Source organism: Oncorhynchus mykiss, chromosome 26 (genome assembly GCF_057628025.1).
Source record: "Oncorhynchus mykiss isolate SJ-2025 chromosome 26, ASM5762802v1, whole genome shotgun sequence".
NCBI classification, from domain to species: domain Eukaryota; kingdom Metazoa; phylum Chordata; class Actinopteri; order Salmoniformes; family Salmonidae; genus Oncorhynchus; species Oncorhynchus mykiss.
The window spans coordinates 33,942,501-33,962,500 of record NC_143047.1 but is presented as its reverse complement, the minus strand read 5'-3'; the positions used below and the strand labels follow the sequence as shown (position 1 = coordinate 33,962,500).

At 44.5% G+C, this 20,000-nt stretch overlaps 1 protein-coding gene across 1 annotated transcript in view; it reads right to left on the bottom strand.

Annotated features, from left to right (window-relative positions):
- LOC110511523 (proprotein convertase subtilisin/kexin type 6) overlaps nt 1-20,000 on the bottom strand; it is a 114,851-nt gene that overhangs the window by 81,380 nt on the left and 13,471 nt on the right. Inside the window, exons 6-9 of the mRNA XM_090222822.1 lie at nt 18,272-18,360; nt 10,430-10,602; nt 5,864-6,076; nt 841-941 (exon numbers count right to left, since the gene is read on the bottom strand). Coding sequence (XP_090078948.1) covers nt 841-941; nt 5,864-6,076; nt 10,430-10,602; nt 18,272-18,360 — 576 coding nt within the window. The remainder of the gene's footprint in view (nt 1-840; nt 942-5,863; nt 6,077-10,429; nt 10,603-18,271; nt 18,361-20,000) is intronic.

Here is a 20,000-nt window from a genome sequence, read left to right as displayed (position 1 = left end):
TCCCACTGTCTAGGGGACAACTATGAGCTACATGACCCAGTAACAGCAGTAAGATAGAACACCATTAACACATCTAGTTAGTATTCCATCTATTATTATCTTCAATTATTCTCTGTTATCTACAGACGTGGGAATAGTCTAATAGTCCCTGATCCACAGGTGCAGAGCTGCTGAAGGTGTGAACACAAATCACCCCTGCTACTACCTGAGTTCCTCAGCTCAAATGTATGTGTGTGATGCGTGCATTTGGCGTGCGTGCCAAAACATCCCATGAACCGTTCTCCTAAAAGAATGTGGACCCTGAAAAGGGATGTCCTTCCACAGTAATGAACCAGTTATGAGAAAAACACCACGATGTTGAGACTCCAGAGTCTGTGCAACGTCAAGATAAGACCTCCTTGACAGGACAGATGTCACTGAAAGGTCTAATCAGACAGACGGGCGGACGGACAGACGGACAGACGGTAGACAGAAACAAGAAAAGAAGGATGGAGGGATAGGGTAGAGAGAGAAAGAGGGATGGAGGGATAGGGCAGAGAGAGAAAGAGGGATGGAGGGATAGGGTAGAGAGAGAGATGGAGGGATAGGGTAGAGAGAGAGAGGGATGGAGGGATAGGGTAGAGAGAAAGAGGGATGGAGGGATAGGGTAGAGAGAAAGAGGGATTGAGGGATAGGGTAGAGAGAGAGATGGAGGGATAGGGTAGAGAGAGAGAGGGATGGAGGGAGGGATAGTATAGAGAGAGAGAGGGATGGAGGGATAGGGTAGAGAGAGAGAGGGATGGAGGGATAGTGTAGAGAGAGGGATGGAGGGATAGGGTAGAGAGAGAGGGGGGTACTGACTTGGCCTCCAGAGTGAGAGCGATGACCCCAGCCACCATGGGAGCCGACACAGAGGTACCAGTGTGGCCATCAGTACATCGCTGCCGCAGGTCTGTGGTCACCTGACAGAAGGGAAAACGACAGAGATTACATCTTATTCACTCATCATCTTTCTTTACATTCATTTCTTCTTGAGTTAGAATGGCTGCCGCAAAGACTGACACTCAGAAATGTGTTCCTTAAACCACACAATGCACTGTACAATCAGTTGCCTGTCGAGACACATAAACTATATCAATACAACATACATTCTATTTACAGTAATATTTACAGTTATTTACAGTAGTGATGACATAATAATGACTAAGTACAGGAACTTGTTTTTTGGCATCTTGGGTTATGTCCTAATACTCTTATGCAGCTTCCTTTTCTTGTTCCCTTTGCCACTACACTCTCACTCACATATGACATTCTCACAAATCAATAGTAATGACGGCAAGGAGACAGCAATGAGTGGAGGCTATTTGGGACTCTTGGCAAGGAAAGACCAATTGACTGTTAACTGGATGGCGGAGCAGGGAGCACATAGCCAAGGCTTGTTAAAGTACATGACAGCTGGGTGAGGGGAGAAGGGCAGAACCTCGCCGTAAACCCTGCCACCCACCACCAGGAAGTGTAGCTGCTTCTGCAGCAGCTAATGGGGATCCTAATAAATACCAAATACCACCACTGCCCCACCATGTGTACTGGGCTGGGGCCACAGGTTCAGCTTCTGCTCAACTCAGTAAATATTATTCTCAATTTGGTCCCTGTAAAACTAACCAGGACACCCACAGTGTTGGTCTAGACCATAGGCAGGGGAGGGGGCAGCGAGAGGTACAGGATCCACAGCCCCAGAGGGCTGTATCAAGCATCTTGACAAATATGGCCCCTGAGCCCAGGAGGTCAGAGCCCCACCCAGAGTTATCACACCAGGGCCTTAAAGGGATAGTTCACCCAAATTTCAAAATTGCATATTACATTTAGTTTCTTTACCTTGGAAGCAGTCAATGAGAAACAGCAAGACACACTTGTTTTGTTCACCTATGCCCCTGCTACCAACCTGCTACCAACCTCTAATATTTGCAGTTTGAGATGATTTGGACCAGATTTTTTTTACCACGTAATGCCAAGCTTTTTGAAGGATACTTCTACTTTGGGATACATTGACTGTTGTAGGTTTGTTAGAAAATGCTTATGTTAGCAGTTAGTGGTAATGGCTATGTATACCAAACCTAAGTGTGGATTTACGTCTCCTTGTCCCTGGACTGCTTTCAAGTTAAGTAAACACATTTATAAGTTTGTAATTTTAAAGAATTGTAAGCGAGCGATCTCTGAATACTGGGGGATCTGCTAACTTGTACTGGTCTCTCCCGAGCCCATACGGGAGTTGTACTGGTCTCTCCCGGGCCCATACGGGAGTTGTACTGGTCTCTCCCGAGCCCTTACGGGAGTTGTACTGGTCTCTCCCGAGCCCATACGGGAGTTGTACTGGTCTCTCCCGAGCCCATACGGGAGTTGTACTGGTCTCTCCCGAGCCCATACGGGAGTTGTACTGGTCTCTCCCGAGCCCATACGGGAGTTGTACTGGTCTCTCCCGAGCCCATACGGGAGTTGTACTGGTCTCTCCCGAGCCCATACGGGAGTTGTACTGGTCTCTCCCGAGCCCATACGGGAGTTGTACTGGTCTCTCCCGAGCCCATACGGGAGTTGTACTGGTCTCTCCCGAGCCCTTACGGGAGTTGTACTGGTCTCTCCCGAGCCCATACGGGAGTTGTACTGGTCTCTCCCGAGCCCATACGGGAGTTGTACTGGTCTCTCCCGAGCCCATACGGGAGTTGTACTGGTCTCTCCCGAGCCCATACGGGAGTTGTACTGGTCTCTCCCGAGCCCATACGGGAGTTGTACTGGTCTCTCCCGAGCCCATACTGGAGTTGTACTGGTCTCTCCCGAGCCCATACGGGAGTTGTACTGGTCTCTCCCGAGCCCATACGGGAGTTGTACTGGTCTCTCCCGAGCCCATACTGGAGTTGTACTGGTCTCTCCCGAGCCCATACGGGAGTTGTACTGGTCTCTCCCGAGCCCATACTGGAGTTGTACTGGTCTCTCCCGAGCCCATACGGGAGTTGTACTGGTCTCTCCCGAGCCCATACGGGAGTTGTACTGGTCTCTCCCGAGCCCATACGGGAGTTGTACTGGTCTCTCCCGAGCCCATACGGGAGTTGTACTGGTCTCTTCCGAGCCCATACGGGAGTTGTACTGTAGCGATGAGCCAAGGTCGTAATTTGGGGAGAATTATTATTTTTTAAATACACTTGAGGCCATACCACCCTGAACACGCCTGATATTTTCTGATCTCAGTAGCTCCGCAGAGTCGGGCCTGGTTAGTACTTGGATGGGAGACAGCCTGGAATACCTGGTGCTGTAATCTAAAATAAATACAAATAAAAACTCTAGCCTATGCCTCCACCAATCCACTACTTTCAGATTTGTGAAATGTAGTGAACGCAACCCTGACATTTAATTTAACTAGCATCCATCAATATAGCATCTCTAAACACAGACCTATCTATCTTTTGTCCAAGTTTCCACCCACAAAATACTCACTATCTGTTTTATCTCTACCTGTAAGCCAGTCTACATTTGAATTTTATGAAAATTCAATGAACTACTTACAGGGCCTTCAGAAAGTATTCATACCCCTTGACCAATTCCACATTGTTTTGTTTTACAGCCTGCATTCAAAATGTATTTAATCATTATTTTCCCTTACCCATCTACAAACAATACCCCATAATGACATTTTAGACATGTTGGACATGTTGGGACATGTTTAGACATGTTGGGCCTGGTTAGTACTTGGATGGGGCATGGCAATACCAGGTTGCATCAGCAAAACATATATATTTATATCTAATAATTGTTTTGCAAATGAAAATGAAATACAGAAATATCTCATTTACATACAGTACCAGTAAAAAGTTTGGTCATAACTACTCATTCAAAGGTTTTTCGTGATTTTTTCAATTTTATCAAAACATATTTTATATATGAGATTCTTTAAAGTAGCCACCCTTTGCCTTGATGACAGCTTTGCACACTCTTGGTATTCTCTCAGCCAGCTTCATGAGGTAGTCACCTGGAATGAATTTCAATTAATAAGTGTGCCTTGTTAAAAGTGAATTTGTGGAATTGCTTTCCTTCTTAATCTTGGTAAGCACCTCCAGTGTATATTTGGCCTTGTGTTTTAGGTTATTGTCCTTAATTTGTCTCCAGTGTCTGTTGGAAAGCAGACTGAACAAGGTTTTCCTCTAGGATTTTGCCTGTGCCTAGCTCTATTCCATTTATTTGTATCCTATAAAATCCATAGTCCTTGGTGATGACAAGCACACCCATAACATGATGCAGCCACCACCATGCTGTAAAATATGAAGAGTGGTACTCAGTGACGTGTGCTGGATTTGCCCAAAACATAACACTTAGTATTCAGGACATAAAGTTAATTTCTTAGCCAATTTTTTGGCAGTTTTACTTTAGTACCTTATTCCAAACAGGATGCATGTTTTGGAATATGTTTATTCTGTACAGGCTTCCTTCTATTCACTCTGTCATTTAGGTTAGTATTGTGGAGTAACTACAATGTTAATCGATCCTCAGTTTTCTCTTATCATAGCCATTTAAACTCTGTGACTGTTTTAAAGTCACCAATGGCCTCATGGTGAAATCCCTGAGCCGTTTCTTTCCTCTCAGGCAACTGAGTTAGGAAGGACGCCTGTATCTTTGTAGTGACTGGGTGTATTGATACACCATCCAATGTGTTATTAATAAATACACAATGCTCAAAGGGCTATTGAATGTCTGCTTTTTTAAAGCCATCTACCAATAAGTACCCTTCTTTGTGACGCATTAGAAAACCTCCCTGGTCTTTATGGTTGAATCTGTTTGAAATGCACTTCTCAGCTGAGGGACCTTACAGATAATTGTATGTGTGTGATACTGAGATGAAGTAGTCATTAAAACTCTTCTTAAACACTATTATTGCACAGAGACTGAGTCCATGCAACGTATGTGACTTGGTCAGCATGCCTCTCCTCTGTCAAGCACAAGCCTGGCTAAATATTAGCCTTGTCCAGTAGCAACCTTTCCTCATTAAAATGGATGCTGGATATTTGTTAAAAAGAGCAACACAAACAGCACATTTGAGCTGTGTCCAAGTTGTTGACGCTGTCATAATTCCAGTAAGGGGAGGCCATCTCTGTGTAGTTGGGGGAAAACAGTGTGTAGTTGATGGATGTGGCATGTCTGTGCTTTGGCAACGCTACACCATTCCCTTATACCAGAGGACATCAAAAACATGATATGGGGATGGTGTTGTGAGTGTGTGTGAGTGTGAGTGTGAGTGTGTGTGTGTGTGTGTGTGTGTGTGTGTGTGTGTGTGTGTGTGTGTGTGTGTGTGTGTGTGTGTGTGTGTGTGTGTGTGTGTGTGTGTGTGTGTGTGTGTGTGTGTGTGTGTTTATGAATGCCAGAATGAATGATAGCATGTTTCTGAAAGAGAGTGAGAGTGTGTGTGCATGTGTTTGAGTCTGGCCACTGAACTGTATCATAGCAGTCTGAATGTTAATCTGCTTAGATGGAAATGTACATTTGACAGAATGAAGGATGCCATAATAATGTGTACTAGCGTTCCTGGGCTTTTATGGTTTGTAACCCTGCAACTAAACAGCTTTCCTTCCATGGCAAAGCAGACAAAGGCACACTTGATTTAAACATCAACACTCCCTCAAAACTCAACTATTTTCCTTTCGTAAAACTTGCCACGAAGAGCAGACCTCCAAGTACTAGGGCTTGCACTCACACACACGCACGCACGCACGCACGCACACACACACACACACACGCACGCACGCACGCACACACACACACACACACACACACACACACACACACACACACGCACACGTGCGCACACACGCACACGCGCGCACACACACACACACACACTTACTATCTTCCTGTCATAGAACTCCCCGCTGCTGTAGGTGGTGGCCAGTGTGGAGGAGCAGACCTCCAGGTACCAGGGCTTGTTGCCGTTCTCTGTGGTGCTGGAGATGGAGATGGTGTAGATGCTGTTGGTGTAGCCATCACATGAACAGTGGTCGCCCTGGCGACCGCCGTTCCCCGACGCCCAAACAAAGATGGATCCCAGACCCTTCCGGCCCTGTTTGAGAGGGAGAGAGGGACAGATGTGAACTAAGATGGAGCCCAGACCCTTTAGGGCCCTGTTTGAGAGGGAGAGAGGGACAGATGTGAACTAAGTTGGAGCCCAGACCCTTTAGGGCCCTGTTTTGAGAGGGAGAGAGGGACAGATGTGAACTAAGATGGAGCCCAGACCCTTTAGGGCCCTGTTTGAGAGGGAGAGAGGGACAGATGTGAACTAAGATGGAGTCCAGACACTTTAGGTTCCTGTTTGAGAGGGAGAGAGGGACAAATGTGAACTAAGATGGAGCCCAGACCCTTTAGGGCCCTGTTTGAGAGGGAGAGAGGGACAGATGTGAACTAAGTTGGAGCCCAGACCCTTTAGGGCCCTGTTTGAGAGGGAGAGAGGGACAGATGTGAACTAAGATGGAGTCCAGACACTTTAGGTTCCTGTTTGAGAGGGAGAGAGGGACAGATGTGAACTAAGATGGGGCCCAGACCCTTTAGGGCCCTGTTTGAGAGGGAGAGAGGGACAAATGTGAACTAAGATGGAGCCCAGACCCTTTAGGGTTCTGTTTGAGAGGGAGAGAGGGACAAATGTGAACTAAGATGGATCCCAGACCCTTTAGGGTTCTGTTTGAGAGGGAGAGAGGGACAGATGTGAACTAAGATGGGGCCCAGACCCTTTAGGGCCCTGTTTGAGAGGGAGAGAGGGACAGATGTGAACTAAGATGGAACCCAGACCCTTTAGGGCCCTGTTTGAGAGGGAGAGAGGGACAGATGTGAACTAAGATGGAACCCAGACCCTTTAGGGCCCTGTTTGAGAGGGAGAGAGGGACAGATGTGAACTAAGATGGAGTCCAGACCCTTTAGGGCCCTGTTTGAGAGGGAGAGAGGGACAGATGTGAACTAAGATGGAGCCCAGACCCTTTAGGGCCCTGTTTGAGAGGGAGAGAGGGACAGATGTGAACTAAGATGGAACCCAGACACTTTAGGGTCCTGTTTGAGAGGGAGAGAGGGACAGATGTGAACTAAGATGGAGCCCAGACCCTTTAGGGCCCTGTTTGAGAGGGAGAGAGGGACAGATGTGAACTAAGATGGAGCCCAGACCCTTTAGGGTTCTGTTTGAGAGGGAGAGAGGGACAGATGTGAACTAAGATGGGGCCCAGACCCTTTAGGGCCCTGTTTTGAGAGGGAGAGAGGGACAGATGTGAACTAAGATGGGGCCCAGACCCTTTAGGGTCCTGTTTTGAGAGGGAGAGAGGGACAGATGTGAACTAAGATGGAGCCCAGACCCTTTAGGTTCCTGTTTGAGAGGGAGAGAGGGACAGATGTGAACTAAGATGGAGCCCAGACCCTTTAGGGTCCTGTTTGAGAGGGAGAGAGGGACAGATGTGAACAACTGAGCCAAACAGAGAAGATCAAGCTGGGTTACTCATCCATCATAGTTGTTGAGAAATACAACGTGAAAAGAAGATACCCGAGCCTGCACAGTTTGGTTCAGCACGATAGTGTGAAAGGGATATCAGTAGACATTGAAAGTTGATTTGAAAAATACGTCTTTCTCGTTAAAACTATCTCCATTGTAGATGGGCTTCGTACATCCCCCCCAAAAACACCTTTCTCTTTGTTATGTAATGTGCTCTTAGCGCTCCACTGAATCAATGCAATCCGTTTTTCAACAGAGTTGAGGCCAAGTTCAATACCACACAGCAATAAGGACCTTTTCACTTTGTACTTCTGGGGGCGCTAAACAAGTGGAATTGCATTTCCTTATTCGTTTCATTTGAGTGACTCGGTTAAGTAGATTGATTTGCTCCAAAATACCTTTTGAAATCAAGTGCCTCATATTGAGATCCTGTTACTGTCTAATCTAATTTGAGTGATGCAGTTCTGTACACTGATTTCAAGAGGTATTTTGGGCAAATCATGTTCCTCAAAGGCTTAAATTCATGACGTTTTCTGATCAAAAGTTCCTCTGGTCAGGAGTAGTGCACTGCATGGGAAATAGGGTGTAATTTGAGTTGCTCAAGTCAAAGTAGTACACTAGGAAGGGAATGGAGGGTGTCATTGAAACACTCATGTAAGAAAGTAGTGCAGTACAATTGGGTTTCATTTGATCAAATGTTTGGTCTAAAGTAGTGCACTATATGGCCCAAAGGGGGTTATCAGTAGTGCACTATATGGCCCAAAGGGGATCATCAGTACTGCACTATATGGCCCAAAGGGGGTTATCAGTAGTGCACTATATGGCCCAAAGGGGGTCATCAGTAGTGCACTATATGGCCCAAAGGGGGTTATCAGTAGTGCACTATATGGCCCAAAGGGGGTTATCAGTAGTGCACTATATGGCCCAAAGGGGGTCATCAGTAGTGCACTATATGGCCCAAAGGGGGTCATCAGTAGTGCACTATATGGCCCAAAGGGGGTCATCAGTAGTGCACTATATGGCCCAAAGGGGGTCATCAGTATTGCACTATATGGCCCAAAGGGGGTCATCAGTAGTGCACTATATGGCCCAAAGGGGGTTATCAGTAGTGCACTATATGGCCCAAAGGGGGTCATCAGTAGTGCACTATATGGCCCAAAGGGGGTCATCAGTAGTGCACTATATGGCCCAAAGGGGGTTATCAGTAGTGCACTATACGGCCCAAAGGGGGTTATCGGTATTGCACTATATGGCCCAAAGGGGGTTATCAGTAGTGCACTATATGGCCCAAAGGGGGTTATCGGTAGTGCACTATATGGCCCAAAGGGGGTTATCGGTAGTGCACTATATGGCCCAAAGGGGGTTATCGGTAGTGCACTATATGGCCCAAAGGGGGTTATCGGTAGTGCACTATATGGCCCAAAGGGGGTTATCGGTAGTGCACTATATGGCCCAAAGGGGGTTATCGGTAGTGCACTATATGGCCCAAAGGGGGTTATCAGTAGTGCACTATACGGCCCAAAGGGGGTTATCGGTATTGCACTATATGGCCCAAAGGGGGTTATCAGTAGTGCACTATACGGCCCAAAGGGGGTCATCAGTAGTGCACTATACGGCCCAAAGGGGGTTATCGGTAGTGCACTATATGGCCCAAAGGGGGTTATCAGTAGTGCACTATACGGCCCAAAGGGGGTTATCGGTATTGCACTATATGGCCCAAAGGGGGTTATCAGTAGTGCACTATACGGCCCAAAGGGGGTCATCAGTAGTGCACTATACGGCCCAAAGGGGGTTATCAGTAGTGCACTATACGGCCCAAAGGGGGTTATCAGTAGTGCACTATACGGCCCAAAGGGGGTTATCAGTAGTGCACTATACGGCCCAAAGGGGGTTATCAGTAGTGCACTATATGGCCCAAAGGGGGTTATCAGTAGTGCACTATATGGCCCAAAGGGGGTTATCAGTAGTGCACTATACGGCCCAAAGGGGGTTATCAGTAGTGCACTATATGGCCCAAAGGGGGTTATCAGTAGTGCACTATATGGCCCAAAGGGGGTTATCAGTAGTGCACTATATGGCCCAGGGAATGGGGTGTCATGGACAGCAGTGTAGTGCGCTACATTGGGCAATACATAGGGTGGGATTAGCTATAAACTAGGTTTCCATCCAATTGTCAACAGATTTTCATGTGAATATTCTAAAATCAATTAAGAAAATATGCACATTATCCCACCAGTGGTGTGTTTCCGCAAAACAATCGGTGAGTTCTGAGTTCGGGTGCACAACATTTACTTTTTGCTTAAGTTTTCAGGTATCCGATAAACACCTAAAGTTCAATGTGTTTTCATCACATTTTCAACTCTACAGATAGTTTAAACACAAAAACTGTTGTGTTAAATAGCAATGTTCCTCCTCTGGTCTTGGTGCTCTAGCCAAGCGCTCACAGATACAGTGCAGGTAGGGTCGTCTCCATGATGAGATTATTATGGATAAGAATATTTACATTTGTCAAACGGCAGTCAAGCACCTCTCATCATGTCACCCTCGATATTTAACGGAAAGAAGCATCAAGCTCATCATCGTGCACTTTCACCACCCTGTGAAGTTCATCGTTACTTATTTCATCTGTAGCCTCATCAACTACATGGTTTCCTGAGTCGTAGTGGGAGGACCTCACACCATATCATCATGTGACTCCAAGTTTACTTCAATGTGATGGTTATTATATCAATATTTGCGCATAAAGGCGTTTCCACCAGCATTTCTCGCAAAATGAATTTTACCTGCACAAAAAGATCCCACCATGTCAAACGAACAGATGATCTGTCGCCATTCAGAAAACTGTACCGAAACATCCGGTTTTCAGCACAGCAGTCTTTTTTAATTCTATATGACTTTACTCACATAAAACTGTGGATGGAAACGTGGTTATAGACCATACTTCACCTTTTTGATGCCCATCTCGAAGGCCTGTTTGGCCAGAGGCCCTGGTCCGTCCACAGTCTTTCCATCGTCGTCAGGTCCCCAGCTGGCGCTGTAGATGTCTATGTAGTCAGGTCTGACACCGAGGGACTTCGCCTCTACTACATCTGTCACATCACCATCCAGCATACGAATACCTACTCACAGTTACACAACCAATATCAATCAACCAATCAATAAATCAATAAATAAAACAATGAATCGCTCAACCAATCAAATGCATTTATAAGTCACTTTTTTAAAATCGTTGTCATAAAGTGTTTTACAATAACAAATAGATGGTCATTTAGCAGATATTTGTGTCCAAAGGTGACTTGCCGTTTAAAAGAATGAGTCAGCGTATTTGTTTTGTTTGTGTGTGTTCAGCTTCAGTAACAGCTAGTCTACCTTGGGTCCCCTCAAAATACACATGTTGGATAGTTGAGAGCCAGGATATATTCACATAGCTTTGATAACGATTAGTCAGATCAGTGATTACACCGAGGAAGGAAGGAAGGAAGGAAGGAAGGAAGGAAGGAAGGAACCAGCCAACTAACCAAAAAACAACAAACTAACGAACCAACAAACGATGTCGCTTTATAGAATTGAAACAGGGCCAAAGGGTTTGAGGGCAGAATTAAGATCCCACTCTGGTCAACATGGCATGATTATAATCAGAAGCCTTTGCTGCCAGCTAGGCGACCGCTGAGAACTCAGAGAAAAGTGGGACCAATGTGAAACTATGCCGACACATGTATTCCCTTTACTGAAGCACAAAGACACAGTTTCACTCTGTTGTTTGGTTCAGCCCTCCTCTTTTGCTTTATCTTCCACTCTAAACACATATTTATTGTCAAACAACACAGCCGGCAAGAGGGTGTGTGAAAAAGACTGTGTGTGTGTGGTGTGTGTGTGTGTGTGTGTGTGTGAGTGTGTGAGTGTGTGAGTGTGTGAGTGTGTGAGTGTGTGCGTGTGCGCGTGTGCGCGTGTGCGCGTGTGCGTGTGTGCGTGTGTGCGTGTGTGTGTGTGTGTGTGTGTGTGCGTGTGTGTATGCGTGTGTGTGTGTGTGTGTGTGCTTGAGTGTGTGTTTGGGTTACATGGATAGATCTCTACTCGCTGTACCCCGGCAAGACTCTCTCTCCCCCTTTCCCCTCCATCCATCCCTCTAACTCTACTCCAACCCTCCATTGAGTTCACTCCTCCATCCACCCATCTCCTCATTTAAAAATGAACAGTATGTTCCCAAAGGGGGGAGCAAGAGAGAAAGAGAGAGAGAGAGAGAGAGAGAGAGAGAGAGAGAGAGAGAGGGAGAGAGTGAGTGAGTGAGTGAAAAGTTCTGGAGGAAGTTCTGAGCTTAAAACAAATTATAAAGCAGGGGCTCACTCATAAAGGCTGTTTGTTTGCATTAGCAAAACAATTTCCCTCAATTACAAGCTGGCAAATCTGTTCCAATACATTTTATTGTAGTTATTTAGAGGCTCGCAGGTGCCCAAGACATTCCCTTCTATTCCTGGCGACAGCTGTTAAGAACACCAATGTGCTAACAAGCAATTCAACTGGAATACAGAGTGACATAAATGTATCTAATATAAAGTACATGCGGCAACACCCTTATGGAAAAACCACATGAATTTCTCATGTGACCAGATGTGAAGTGTTCCAAAAACACGTTTTCATGTGATCACGTGATCTTATGTGAAGTTTATGTGATAACATGTGACAACATGTAAAGCAACATGTGATAACATGAAACTACACATGTGAAAACATATGATCACATGTGAAGTGTTCCAAAAACACACAAGACTTCCTATGTGAAATTTCACGTGAAATATATATATTTTTTCTGTAAGGGCAACTCTGTCCAAAAAAGACATGGCAGTATTGAACCAACAGTTCTTTGTGATATTTTGTGTGTGTGTGTGTGTGTGTGTGTGTGTGTGTGTGTGTTGGTGGGTTGGTTCTTAAAGTGCCTTGCAAAAGTATTCATCCCCCTTGGTGTTATTCCTATTTTGTTGCATTACAACCTGTATTTTAAATTGATTTATATTTGGATTTCATGTAGTCCAACTAATGAAGTCAAATGGAAAAAAAGACTTGTTTGTGCGTGCATATATATTCACGCACTTTGCTATGAAGCCCCTAAATAAGATCTGGTGCAACCAATTACCTTCAGAAGTCACATAATTAGTTAAATAAAGTCCACCTGTGTGCAATCTAAGTGTCACATGATCTGTCTCAGTATATATACACCTGCTCTGAAAGGCCCCAGAGTCTGCAACACCACTAAGCAAGGGGCACCACCAAGCAAGCGGTACCATGAAGACCAAGGAGCTCTCCAAACAGATCAGGGACAAAGTTGTGGAGAAATAGAGATCAGGGTTGGGTTCTAAAAAAACATCTGAAACTTCCCACGGAGCACCGTTAAATCCATTATTAAAAAATGGAAAGAATATGGCACCACAACAAACCTGCCAAGAGAGGGTCGCCCACCAAAACTCATGGACCAGGCAAGGAGGGCATTAATCAGAGGCAACAAAGAGAACAAAGATAGCCCTGAAGGAGCTGCAAAGCTCCACAGCAGAGACTGGAGTATCTGTCCATAGGACCACTTTAAGCTGTACACTCCACAGAGCTGGGCCTTACGGAAGAGTGGCCAGAAAAAAAGCCATTGCTTATAAAGAAAAAAATAAGCACACACGTTTGGTGTTTGCCAAAAGGCATGTGGGAGACTCCCCAAACATATGGAAGAAGGTACTCTGGTCAGATGAGACTAAAATTTAACTTTTTGGCCATCAAGGAAAATGCTATGTCTGGCGCAAACCCAACACATCTCATCACCCCGAGAACACTATCCCCACAGTGAAGCATGGTGGTGGCAGCATCATGCTGTGGGGATGTTTTTCATCAACAGGGACTGGGAAACTGGTCAGAATTAAAGGAATGATGGATGGCGCTAAATACAGGGAAATTCTTGAGGGAAACCTGTTTCAGTCTTCCAGAGATTGAGACTGGGACGGAGGTTCAACTTCCAGCAGGACAATGACCCTAAGTATACTGCTAAAGCAACACTTGAGTAGTTTAAGAGGAAACATTTAAATGTCTTGGCCTAGTCAAAGCACAGACCTCAATCCAATTGAGAATTTCATTTTTTTGTCTTATTTCTTGTTTGTTTTCACAATAAAAATATTTTGCATCTTCAAAGTGGTAGGCATGTTGTGTAAATCCAATTATAAAACCCCCCCAAAAATCTATTTTAATTCCAGGTTGTGAGGCAACAAAATAAGAAAAATGCCTTGTGGGGACCAAAAATCCACAAAAGTCCCCACAAGGATAGTAAAACAAGTAAAATTCTCCTTAGGTTTTAGGTTCAGGGTTAGGTTTACAATTATGGTTAGGGTCAGAATTAGGGTAAAGGTAATGGGTTAGGGTTAGGGGTTAGGGAAAAAAGGATATTGAATGGAAATACATTTTAGGTCCCTACAAAGATAGAAGAACATAACGTGTGTGTGTGTGTGTGTGTGTGTGCGCATGTTCGTGTGTGTGTGGTAAATTCAAACAGAGAGCCTGTTCAGACAGCTAGGTTAAAAAGCAATAGCAATAAGCTATGAAGTCAACGGGTGGAATCCGCTTTGACAACATTTACTCTGGCCGTCCGCCAGCATTGCCTCCAGTTACATACACACACACACACACACACACACACACACACACACACACACACACACACACACACACACACACTAACAAACAGTGTTTCTGTGGTCAATCTATAATTACTTTATTGAATCCATTACTCCATTAGACACAGGCCTCCATCAAGGATTCCAACAGTGTGTGTGTGTGTGTGTGTGTGTGTGTGTGTGTGTGTGTGTGTGTGTGTGTGTGTGTGTGTGTGTGTGTGTGTGAGTGAGTGAGTGAGTGAGTGAGTGAGTGAGTGAGTGAGTGAGTGAGTGAGTGAGTGAGTGAGTGAGCGTCATGGTTCTGTTTCTATGGTGCATGAAGAAAACTAAGAGGCTTCTGATGTGTCTCACAAGGTTACAACCAGGAAGTCCAGAAGTTTTTTAATGCGAGGGATACGCATGCATTCCTCTGACGATGGTTGCCATGCCAGAGTTCTAGTTCTGTATTTGGCAGGAGAGGAAGATAAAGGAAATGTGTGCTGGATCTAGAAATTACTATTTGACAAGAGCATCTTTCTGTACGGTTGTGGAGGATGATTATTTCTTGAATAGTCTCTCGTCGCCCATATCTCACAATCCATCAGATACACACACCTGTGTGTCAAGTGTCGTTCCCATTATAGAAATGGACATTTCTGTGTTAGCAGGGGAACAATAGGAGAGGGCGTAACAAACCAATACGAACACCATAACAAACCCACGGCCCTCTTCACCCACCCCAAACCCCCCACAGACACACTAACAACCAACACACCTGATTCTACTAAATCAAAACAGAATTTTTTTTTCCAGCAATAGCATAGCTCTCACAGCCACGGTAGGTAATCTATTATGGTATCTTGTTTAAGTCACTTTTTATTTTGGAGCGACAGAGAGAAATATCATTGAAGTTGTGCCTTGGGGAGGGTTGGTGATGAAAGGGGAACAAGGGGGTAGGGGGAGTGTTATGGTGTTTGTATTGGTTTGTTATGCCCTCTCCTGTTGTTCCCTTGGGGTTGGGGGGATACAGACCTGATGAGAGCTGCGTTCACAAGAGAAACCTCACTGTAAAGAAGAAAGGAGAGAGAGGATAGAGAGCGAGAGAGAGAGAGAGCGAGACCGAGCAAGGGAGAGTGAGAGAGAGAGGATAGAGAGAGAGAGAGAGAGAGAGAGAGAGAGAGAGAGAGAGACCGAGCAAGGGAGAGTGAGAGAGAGATAGAGAGAGAGAGAGAGAGAGAGAGAGAGACCGAGCAAGGGAGAGTGAGAGAGAGAGGATAGAGAGAGAGAGAGAGAGAGAGAGAGAGAGACAGATGAGACAGCATGAGAGAGAGAAAAGAGAGGGCGAACAAGAGAGAAGAGAGAGAGAGAAAGAAAAGAGAGGGAGAGAGAGAGAGGAGAGAGAAGATAGAAGAGAGAGCGAGAGACAGAGAGAGAGAGTACAAATACACTGACTTGAAGCAGATGAGGAAAATCAGAGAGTAGGGATTAATGAAAAGGGACAGGGTCCACAGAGGGCAAACCAACATTTCTACTGAGTAAGATGAGTGTTGGAGAAATATAATGTAGTTTAGCCTAACTATAAAACCTAAAAGGGTTTTAGCCATCACAATATTGCATGGCAGGCAAGCCCATGCATCAATAACTGGTTTGTGTAAATGATATAATCTAGAGCCCATCTAGAACCTAGAACCCTAGAAGTTAGAACCCAGTAACGTCTACTCATTCTTCCCATTATCCAAGCATACCATTCACTACACTATAATACTGTAAAGGCTACTGGTACCATTCACTACACTATAGTACTGTAAAGACTACTTGTACCATTCACTACACTACAGTACTGTAAAGACTACTGGTACCATTCACTACACTATAGTACTGTAAAGACTACTGGTACCATTCACTACACTATAGTACTGTAAAGACTACTGGTATCATTCACTACACTATAGTACTGTAAAGGCTACTGGTACCATTCACTACACTATAGTACTGTAAAGACTACTTGTACCATTCACTACACTACAGTACTGTAAAGACTACTGGTACCATTCACTACACTATAGTACTGTAAAGGCTACTGGTACCATTCACTACACTATAGTACTGTAAAGACTACTTGTACCATTCACTACACTACAGTACTGTAAAGACTACTGGTACCATTCACTACACTATAGTACTGTAAAGACTACTGGTACCATTCACTACACTATAGTACTGTAAAGACTACTGGTACCATTCACTACACTATAGTACTGTAAAGACTACTTGTACCATACACTACACGTACTGTAAAGACTACTGGTACCATTCACTACACTATAGTACTGTAAAGACTACTTGTACCATTCACTACACTATCTGTAAAGACTACTGGTACCATTCACTACACTACAGTACTGTAAAGACTACTGGTACCATTCACTACACTATAGTACTGTAAAGACTACTGGTACCATTCACTACACTATAGTACTGTAAAGACTACTGGTATCATTCACTACACTATAGTACTGTAAAGGCTACTGGTACCATTCACTACACTATAGTACTGTAAAGACTACTGGTACCATTCACTACACTATAGTACTGTAAAGACTACTGGTATCATTCACTACACTATAGTACTGTAAAGGCTACTGGTACCATTCACTACACTATAGTACTGTAAAGACTACTTGTACCATTCACTACACGTACTGTAAAGACTACTGGTACCATTCACTACACTATAGTACTGTAAAGACTACTTGTACTATTCACTACACGTACTGTAAAGACTACTGGTACAATTCACTACACTACAGTACTGTAAAGACTACTGGTACCATTCACTACACTATAGTACTGTAAAGGCTACTGGTACCATTCACTACACTATAGTACTGTAAAGGCTACTGGTACCATTAACTACACTATAGTTCTGTAAAGACTACTGGTACCATTCACTACACTATAGTACTGTAAAGGCTACTGGTACCATTCACTACACTATAGTACTGTAAAGGCTACTGGTACCATTCACTACACTATAGTACTGTAAAGGCTACTGGTACCATTCACTACACTATAGTACTGTAAAGGCTACTGGTACCATTCACTACACTATAGTACTGTAAAGGCTACTTGCACCATTCACTAACTATAGTACTGTAAAGGCTACTTGCACCATTCACTAACTATAGTACTGTAAAGGCTACTTGCACCATTCACTAACTATAGTACTGTAAAGGCTACTTGCACCATTCACTAACTATAGTACTGTAAAGGCTACTTGCACCATTCACTAACTATAGTACTGTAAAGGCTACTTGCACCATTCACTACACTATAGTACTGTAATGGCTACTTGTACCATTCCAGACATCTGCAGATGAGAGAGAGGGTTATAAAGAGAAGAAATAGAGAAAGAGAGAGAAATATGTTTAAAACGAGAGAGGGATCAATGGGGTGAGAGAAGAAAGAGAGAGGGAGATAGAGAGATGGATGAATGGAAAAAGAGAGAGAGAGAGAAAGACAAAGAGAGAGGGAGATAAAGAGATGGATGAATGGAAAAAGAGAGAGGGAGAAAGACAAAGAGAGAGGGAGATAAAGAGATGGATGAATGGAAAAAGAGAGAGGGAGAAAGACAAAGAGAGAGGGAGATAGAGAGATGGATGAATGGAAAAAGAGAGAGGGAGAAAGACAAAGAGAGAGGGAGATAGAGAGATGGATGAATGGAAAAAGAGAGAGGGAGAAAGACAAAGAGAGAGGGAGATAGAGAGATGGATGAATGGAAAAAGAGAGAGGGAGAAAGACAAAGAGAGAGGGAGATAGAGAGATGGATGAATGGAAAAAGAGAGAGGGAGAAAGACAAAAATGCCTGCGCTTTCAGCACAGCTGCAGAGAAGACAAGACAGTGGGAGGGGATGTGAGATTCTGTCCTTTGATTAAAAACACTCGACATTTGACATCACAGAAACCGCGCCGGGATTAATGCCTTGTGAACGCATGAACGTCCACAGCTTAACGCTGCAAGCTAGAGAAACATTCTTATTACACCTCTCACACACACTTTTTACACAGAGCAGGACAAGTCAAGGTTAATCTGGTGCACACGTGCAGAATAATTCTGTCTGAGAGGAGAGGAGAGGAGAGGAGAGGAGAGGAGAGGATACTATACCTCCAATGCGTGCATTGTATGCAATTCCCACAATGCAGTGGGAGTTATTGGCCACAGCTGCAACCTCACCGGCACACCGCGTCCCATGTCTGGAGAGAAAAAGAACAGAGGGGGAGCGAGAGGAGAGGAGAGATGGAGCAAGAAGAGGAACGTTTTTCATCAGTATGGCTAGTATTAGCCCAGGAGAACTACATGATGGAATGCTGTCATACAGAAACTCATTCCAATGTAAATGAATGTTATCTTATGGTACTGCTGGCACATGTACCTTATCTAAAATGGCTCCAATCAAATAAATCCTATTTATAAAGCAGTTGTCACAAAGTGATTTTGCAGTAACCGTGCCTCGACCAAACAACAATCACAAGCAGAAGCACAGGGAACAATTCCCTACAAGGAAGAAACTTTATTACACTCTTAGAAAAAAAGGTGCTATCTAAAACCTAGAATGGTTCTTTGGCTGTCCCCATAAGAGAACCCTTTGAAGAACCCTTTTTGGTTCCAGGTAGAGCCCTTTTGGGTTTCATGTAAAACCCTTCCCACAGAGGGTTCTACATGGAACCTAAAAGGGTTCTCCAATGGGAACATCCAAAGAACCCTTTTGGAACCCTTTTTTCTAATAGTGTACCAGGACCCAGGCTCAGAAGGGTCCGTCCTCTTCGAGGCTGTCCAGGGTAATACCGTCACTACACATAAGGACTAGTAAAGGACTGAAAAGAGTTGAAGGTCTATACTAAGCATTTCATCTCCCACTCTTCATTTACATATCACACAAACAGAAGGGATCAGTCCACCTCTGGAATGAAGTAAAGGTTATCCTCTCTTCACAGGCTCAGCAGGTGGTGGAGGAGTGAATATTCAACACCTGACACTCTTCCTCATTCCCTTCTTCTCTCTCTCTCTCTCTCTCCTTCCCTACGCTCTTTATCACAGCATGTTAACACACCTGATAGGAGTCTACAGCACCAAGGGACCGACGGCTACTGGATAATGACTGTTTCACCAGCTAGAGACATGAAAAACCTCTTACTTCACCTCTTCACAAAAACAAACCAGACTCACCAAATAGATGTTTTAAAGAGAAATTAGATGAGAAAATATTGAGATGAAAAAAAGATTGAGAAGAGAAAAGATGAGATGAGAAAATGTTGTGAAGTTTTAAGTAAGGAAGTGACAAAGACGCTATCGTACTGAATACAGAGATCTACTGAAACTGTAAAATGTGAATTTCAGCCTTCAACTGAGATGTGGAATTAGTGAGAGCGTGATGGAGAGAAACAGATAAAGAGAGGAGAACTACAAGGAGTGTTGTTCCAGTCCTTTCTCCCGAGAAAGCGAGAACTGAGGTGAGTACGAGGACCAGTATGCTGTTCACTCCCCTGCAGTGCAGCTGGTCGCCTTGTTTGAAAATGTATGTGTGGCCAAACATGGTGGATTACAAAACATGGTGTCACATCGCCTCCTGTTAGGCCACGCAGTAATGAGTTTAAGAGGAGAGAGATCAGGCCTGTATACCAATGCACACACACACACACACACACACACACTAATCTCACCCCAGTCCAGGTGCATCCAGGGAACTCATCTCACCAAGGCTGGGTGACAGAGAAACGACATGAATGGCTTTCTCTTTAATAGTTTTTTTCCCTCTCCCCCTGATCCCAATTACGTTTCCCTCTACAGCCAGGGGTGAATTACACTATACAGAGAGAGAGATATGAAGGGGAGA